General features: G+C 43.0%; 1 protein-coding gene across 1 annotated transcript in view; it reads right to left on the bottom strand.

Moving 5' to 3' along the window:
- Positions 1 to 7,449, bottom strand: part of LOC102043251 (epsin-2) — a 23,233-nt gene extending 15,784 nt beyond the window's left edge. The window contains 1 exon segment of the mRNA XM_031061055.1: positions 6,648 to 7,449. Coding sequence (XP_030916915.1) covers positions 6,648 to 7,242 — 595 coding nt within the window. The 5' untranslated portion in view covers positions 7,243 to 7,449.
- Between the last annotated feature and the right edge of the window lie 684 nt (positions 7,450 to 8,133).

Genomic DNA, 8,133 nt, shown 5'->3' with positions numbered 1-8,133 from the left:
CTGCCTGGAAAAGCTTTTAAAAGCAGGGATTGCATCCCACTCCAAGCCTTTTTCTGGCTCTGCACTCCCAGCCAGGCATGGGAAGGGCTGGCTTGGCTTTGGCAGGGAGCTCCATGAGCTCCCAGAGATCCCAAGAGCAGCAGCTCTGGAATTCCCACACGGATACCAGGGGCTCACACACACACAGGTCATTCCTTCCCACTTCTAGGCTTTCCAGCAATTCATTCTACTTGCTCTCATTAACTCCAAAAGGTATTTCCAGTTCCTTTTTACTTAAAGTAAAAGGGGAAAACATCCATTTGAAGTTCTTCCTTGGGCCTCAATAAAAAAACAAACTATAGCAATGTTGCTGTTTTCCATGTAAGTGTTATAAAACCATCCACATTAAAGAGCTGCCAGCGCTTTTCTTTTTTGAAAAGGATTAAGGGAAATTCAAAACACCATTCTTGGGAGTAACCTGACAAGTTTTACCTAAGATTCCTGTCGATATGGGCCTCATCCTGCAGTAAGGTCAGAATTCCCAGGATCCAGCAGAAAGGTGACAGCCCTAGGAGCAGGATGGTGGCACACAAAGCATCCCTGATCCCCAGCACACGACAGCTAACTCAGATGTTTATGTAAGATGGGACTCAATGGATCAATTCTGACCTGCTAAACCCTGCTCTGCTGGGAATTTGGGGATCCCAGTCCCTCCAGGAGCAAATCTGTGGGATCTGGTCCTGCAGGGAGCACAGGGCTGGCTGCTCAAGGAAATCATCTGGAGGCTCAGTTAATCACTAAAGCAGGATTCTGCTGCACCATCTGGGCCTGGCCAGGCTGGGACAGCTCCCAGACACAGCTATTGATAATTTCCTATATTTTGGCTCTATTAAAAGGCCTCTGTAGCTGGTTATAGATCTGGCTTAGTTAAAGTGAAATACAGGACACAGAGAGCAGAGCCTGCATTAATAATAAAACTCAGACTGTATTTTCATTCAGGATCCTGTGCTTGGTTTTTTGGGGCTGTTTTTGTTATTTCTGGGTTTTTTCTTTAGTGTCAGGCTTTCTAATTTGCAGGTGGAATTCTCAAGACCAGAATTCATCTCTCAGAATGAAAAGCTGTTTCCTCACATACTCACTGAACCTACAAAGGCGGGCAAAACCAAAAGTGACTTCAAAAATTGAAATAATATCAAGGTAAGAACCCAGAAACCAACAGCAATTCACTTGGGAAGCAGGCAGAGATCCCATCTGTCAGTCTGCCAGTGAACAACCACTCAAATAAAATGGGATAATTTAAAAAAGGCAAATGATGGAAAGGCAAGTACAAGCTGTTTAATCTAGAAGGAATTGTGTAATCCACCTTTCCCTTGGGACTGAAGGAATCTTTCAGGTACAAGAAGAGAGTTGATAACACTGATGAATGTGACAAGGCGGAGCTGCTCAGCCCTCCTGCAGGATTCTGATTGCACTGAGCAGACTGAGAGCTGCTGAAATTCATTTAACACTCAACAAATCCTTCAGGTTTGTTTTGTTGGGAGCATTTTCCTCTCAGGTGACGCCAACCCCCATGTGAATGGACACAGTTGGATAATTCAGTGTCACTACAAAGTCTGGATGCACCAGTGGCACCTCCCACCTTCACTCTCAGCACCAGAAAAATAAATGTATGATGAGAGGATTTAATCAAGCTGTCAAATGACATCTGACAGGAGTCTGCCACATTCCTTCAACACCTCAGACTGCAGGAATTCTCCACGCTGTTCAGCCAGATTCATTGCTGGGTGATATTCCCTATATTCCCTGACTAAGATGGAAGGGCAGGGATGTGCTCCAACCTGCAAAGATGCAGAACAGATTATTAAAGAAATAATTATTAAATAAAAAGCAAACCCTTTAAAAACAGGAGTGTTCTGAATGGAACAGGGTGTCCAGAGAAGCTGTGGCTGCCACATCCCTGGAATGTTCAAGGCTGGAGCAACCTGGGATAGTGGAAAGTGTCCCATAGCAGGGGGCTGGGACAAGACAAGCTTCAAGGTCCCTTCCAACCCAAACCATTCTGGATTTCATAAATTTCCTATTGTGTCAAACCCAAACCAGCAATTCCTCTGAATTATTTTCTACTCCAAGCAAAAGGGGAGACAAAACAGAAACAGATGAGTGAACACAAACTTGCTGAGGCTTCACAAAACTGGTTTTAAATAACGGGTCAACTTAACGTGAATAATCACTGCAAATATTAAACTCATTCATTCAGCTACAGCAAATTGCTCCCAGAATTTTTCTAGGTTCAGGTTAAAGACTTGGCATTTCCCAAGATCCATAAAAGCCCTTCCCAGTGCATCTTTCAGCATCTCCTCTCTCCAGCAGGCTCTGAGCACAGTGAGCTGAGCCCACCTCTGGCAGTGCTGCTGAAATCAGGTCACACCCAGCTGTGTGTGTGTCACTGAAATCAGAGTTTGTGTCACTGAAATCAGAGTTTGTGTCACTGAAATCAGAGTTTGTGTCACTGAAATCAGAGTTTGTGTCACTGAAATCAGAGTTTGTGTCACTGAAATCAGAGTTTGTGTCACTGAAATCAGAGTTTGTGACACTGAAATCAGGGCATCCATCCATGCCATGGACCCCACCCCATTATCCCATCCCATCTTCCCATCCCCTCCTGGAGCACAGGAGAAAGGGAAGGATGTGGGCACAACCCAAAACAACACCTGCACACCCCAGCTTGGGTCTAACAGGATTGGATCTCTTAAAAAGCATGGCCTCAGTAAACTTGGTTTCAGAACACCACCAGCAGCATCCCAGCTGAGGCTTAAGAGGTCTAAATTAAGAACATCCTACTTTTCCCTGTGCAGCCATAAATCCAGAATCCTATTTAAGTGGTCACTGGCAGCTGGAGATGAAACAAGGCCAGGAACAAGAGGCTGAAGTTTTTGAAACTGGGTGACAAATGTCAGGCAAAAACCCAATTATTTAGACCCAGAGGCAGATTAGGAGTGAGGGACTATTGCTCCAAAAGATTTTTAATATCTGCTTTACATCCCCTTCCTCTCCCCAGTAAGTCTGGTTTCAGCACTGCACAAGAATATTTCCTTAAGGTGAAATAAAACCTGATCTGATGCAACTCTACAGAACTGGCACATTTTCCAAAATAAATAAAAATTATACATTTTGTCATGGAATATTTAACAGCTCCTAATCTGAGCATTAATTGTCCCTGGTTTAAAGCTGGAAAATAAAACCAATTGCTCCCAGTATGTCAGAAATTGCTGACAAGATGGAGGTTGGGAGGAGCTTTATTTCTGCTTTTTGCTTTTGAGTATCTCTCATGGCTTCCATTTTCAGGCTGTGAGACTGGGTAGGAAAAAACCCCACAAATACTTTTACAATTCACATGCCATAATGTGCTCCCTGGAATTATCCAAGCACAGAGATCTTCAGGGCCAACAAAGTCATTAAGGCAAAGCTTTGGGGGAAAGGATTTTATTAAAAACCATCAAGTTGCACCATTTCATTTTGCACAGTTTCTGAAGGATTTTTAGAGATGAAATGAAAATATTCACAAGAAAACAGGGAAAAATACCCTTATTTGCCTGCAGCAGGGAGGGATGATTAGATATCAATCAAGAGATCCTTTTCCATCTTGAATTCTCTCTCACTACACAGGGTATCAATACTGCTTTTATTTTGTCACAAAGGATGAATCTGGGATACAAAAACCAGCAATTCTTTAAGAAAATCCCTTGTGGGCAATATCCAGCAAAAATCCAATTGTCCCCATGCAAACCTGCCCAGGCTGGGAAGCTGGAGAAGAGGAGGAGTTTGAGCAGAGCTCAGAGCTGGCTGTGCAGAGCAGCTGATTCAACATTCCCCAAAAAACTGATCCCAAAAGGCTTCACTGATTTAACCAAAACTGCACTTTTAGTCCCTGAAAGGAGAGGACAGAGCTCCCTCACATCCACCCCAGTATCCACTGGGAGTTACTGGTGGGCTGTCCTGCAGGAACCACCAAACTCTGAGCTCTTGTTTCTGCAAGAAAGCACTAAAAATGAGATTTTATAACCCAACATCCACTGAGGGATGAAACATTTCCTGGGGTGGTGCTGCCAAAAGGGCTCTGCCACTCTCCCAAACTTTATTTCTATTTGCCTGCTAAGCAGTGCTGGGCATTCAGCAAAGAGGGTGGCTGGACATTCTGAAGAGGCAAATCTCTTGCTGTAGATGGCAAATCTAAAAGTCTCTGATCTCTTCTTCAAAGGCTCAGAGGAATGAAAGAGAATTCTGCCAGAATATACAGAGCAGCAACAGCATCTTAGGGATGTTCTAAGGGGAGTATTTCCCAGGAGTGCAGCAGAACTTCATTCCTTTAACAGATTTTTTTCTGAATCCAGATTTTCAGCACAAAAGAAGGGTATTAATAAAAAAGATATATAATTTAAATAGATATGTAATTAATTTTTATTATTTATATTTATAGATTTAATTTTTTTTTTAAGAACACAGGATGGATACAATCTCTTTCACTTTAAATAATGAAAAGCATCTTTTCCATCAAATTTAGCAGGCACAGGAATAACCCTACATTTATGTAACAGATTAAATGTCTGGATTTTAATGAAACTCCTTCCTCGTTTCCTGGGATAAAGCTCTTCCCCGTTTCCCAATATCAGAGGGACTTAGCACAGCTGCTCTGGAAGGTGCTGGTTTGCTTTGCTCCATTCAATTAAACCAGACAAAAACCACATTTAAAACTCTAAATAGACAACCTGAGAGCCACCTGCATTTCTGCTGATCCACAGTGAAAAAAGTCCAGGAGAGCTGGAACCGAAGGGGGAGGAGAAAAATCCCTGAGATTTCTAAAGCTTCTTAGGGGGTGAGGAAGAAAAAAAAAAAGCTTACGGAATCTTTCCCTCCAAAGCAATCCTGCCACAGGACACACACAGGGAGGAGGGAGCAGGAAATCCACCCTTGGAGTAGAGAGGAACAGCCAAACTCCTTCTCCCATCCAAATTCCTAAAGCAGCCCAGGAACAATTGAGGAACACGCCCTGCACTGCTCAGCCCTGCTGGAGGAATCCTTTGGAGCCTCTGGGAGCATTTAGGATTCCAAACAATAGTTCCAGGCATTAATTAAAGTTGGGACTGGTGGAGCAATAATTCTGTGAAACCCAAGGTGTGCTCAGCAAATTCAGTCACTTATTTTAGCCCACCAGCCCAAGTTAAAAATCAGTATTTCAAGCTACTTCTAAATTAAGAATTTTTGTTGTAGTCAACAATAATCTATAGATTTGAAAAGGAAAAATGTTGTTATTTTTGAGGTAACAAAATAGGAGTTTTTCTTTAAAAATTCACAGTGCTCAAGCATGGTTATTATATAAAAACTATACAAGTATAAAAAATTATTATTACAGAAAAATTAAGATGTTTGTTATCCTAATGCTAATTAAAAGCCAAGATCAAAAATTCTCAGAGCTGGAAACCTTCACTCACATTTTTTGTACCCTCTATGCTAAAAAAAATTCCTTTTGGAAATAATTTTTTCTGCTTGTCTCCCGAGCTTTAAACAGAGATTTTCTCCATCCTGGTTTGATTTTCTGCTATCTCCTCCTGCAAATGTCAGCAGGGCTGACCCCACTCATGGATTTATGATTAAAGAAGCACTTTGGGACCCAGGACATGACAAACTTCAGATTCTTAAAGCTGGTGCTCAATGGTTCCTGCACCCTGGCTCAGTCACAGCCCTCCACACTCTCTAAACATTCATTTAAAGAAAAGATTTCCCTTCAGAATTAGACCACAACCACTGACATTCCAGCCAAAGCAGCTTTCATCAGATCATTACTTACATTAAGGAGGATTTAGTGCCAGATCAGGCCTCCTCCTGACATGACAGGGAGTCCCACCAAGCAGTGGTGGAAAGAATTTGCTCTTCCCACATCACTGTATTCATTTTTTAAGAATGAAGTATAGTATTTAGTATTTAGGACAGACACTCACACACCAAATACTGAGAATTTAAATATTTAAATACAGATTTAAAGCACTCCTCCTCCAAGAACTGCAGAGTAAGCAATAAAGGAAATTTAAACAGCAGCATTGTTGCCAAAACACAAAAGGAGCAACATAAAGTAGCAAAATTATTCAGGAAATATTTTGTATTTCTTATTTATTCTTAATCCAAGAATAAATAAGGTTGGACAGGGTTTGGAGCAACATGGGATAGTGGAAGGTGTCCCTGAGCACGGCAGGGGGGTGGAATGAGATCAGCTTAAAATTCCCTCCCAACCCAAACCATCCTATGATTTCATCCTGAACATCCTCAAGCACTCCTTTTAAAACCAGAAACAGACAGAAAATGCCCTTCACACCCTCCCCATCACAGCAAACACTGGAACACGTTCACACGAGCAGCCTGGCACTGCTACCTTTGGAACTGCCAGTAAACAAGGGCTTTTAAAATCGATTTCCATCACTGCACACGTCCTCTCCAAAGCAAATATTTACCCAGGCATCTGCAGAGACATCAACAGCACGGAGCAGATCCACAGGGATCCCAGATCCCCTGGCAGGCAGCATTTCACCCTCCCACAGGCACCACTCACTCACTCCCACCCCCAAGAGCAGCAGCCCTCCGAAGAAAGGGATTTGGGATGAGTTTGCTGCACTTACAGCCATGGTAGGATGCTGGGGATCCTCCAGACTTCCCATACTCCTGCTCTGAGTAGCTGGTGGACAGGTTGGGCTGGCTGGAGCCTCGGCCAAAGGTGATCTGGTTGCTGCCCACCCCAGTGGCCACCTGAGCCATCCTTTCTTTGGTCTTCAGGGCTTGGGCCCTCTCTGTCTTGAGGCGCTCGTCGTCCTTCAGAAGGGACACCAGCTGCTTGGACTTCTCCCTCACGTTGATGCCCTGGTCTTTCCCATCTCGATCGATGTACTGAAAATCTTTCAACGTCTGGATAGCAAAAATATTCTCTTTACACTGCTGGGCCACCCTCTCAGAGCCAGTTTTAATCAGGTAATCTAAGAGAGTGAGGGCCTTGTAGACGTGTCGCCAGTTCTTGCCGTGGTCATTCAGTCGTTTCCAGATCATGCTCATAATTTCAGAGAAGGCCACAACATTGTAGGTCAGATCTGCTATTTCAGTCATCAAGGAACTGGAAGGACCCCAGGGGTCATTCGAGGTCGCTTCCCGAACTTTTATTTCGGCCTCTGAGTAATTGTTCACAATGTTCTTCATCTGCCGTCGGATAGACGAAGTCGTCATTTTTATTTCCCTTTTTCCCAAGACAGATTCCACAACACAAACAGCAAAGGGCTAAATTTGCTCTTCCAGGAACGTTTCTGAACAGCAAAGGCTCCGTAGCAGTGGCGTGCTTGTGACACGTTCCACTACAATCATTTCCTCTCCTCAAGACAATGACATGAGAAAATGAAAATCATGACCTGAGTGAGGAAAGAAAACAAAGCAGGTTAGTTGGGTCTGATTGTTCTGCACAGCCAGCAAGCCACAAACACTTGGGAGAAATTTTCCTAGATTCATTTTTTCCTCCTCAAATTTCTTCTGATTTTGAAAACAACTTGTTCTTCTCACGAGTCACATTAAACACTGAAGATTAAAAACCTGAAGTGCTGAGCAAAACAAAAGCATGAAGACAATCACGCTGATACAAAGGCAAGATCTGAAAAGCAAACCAGAAACAAAGTCCAACCTGGAGACTTAATTTCCAATGTAAAGCCTACCTAGAACTTTAAATTACAGAGCTGAGATGAAACCACATGAGGAATTCCATGTTCAGCAGCCCTCTAACAGCAGGAATCTGCACCCAGACAGAAAAAGCAAATTTTCAAAAAATCAACCAAGCCATTTCTGAAACCTTGGGTGAGTTTAAAGCCCTTTCAGTCTCAGGACAGAGATCCTGTGGCCCAACACACTCCAACTCAAGGTGACCTTTCATGATAAGGAGATTAGAAGGAATTTTTTTGTTCCCAAATGCATTTACTTTGTTCATTTGACAACACTCAGCAGATCCACACTTTCTGCTCTGTCTTTCACTCAGCACCAAAGAATTTTTAATTCTATGAGAATGGAACTGTAAAGCCAAAATGACTGGCAAGAAAAGGCAAGGACAAGCTGTGGAGCTGGAAAGCTGTGTCA

This window comes from Geospiza fortis, unplaced genomic scaffold (assembly GCF_000277835.1).
Source record: "Geospiza fortis unplaced genomic scaffold, GeoFor_1.0 scaffold213, whole genome shotgun sequence".
NCBI lineage: Eukaryota > Metazoa > Chordata > Aves > Passeriformes > Thraupidae > Geospiza > Geospiza fortis.
Note: the sequence above shows the minus strand (reverse complement) of the source record. Positions and strands in the feature narration are given on the sequence as shown.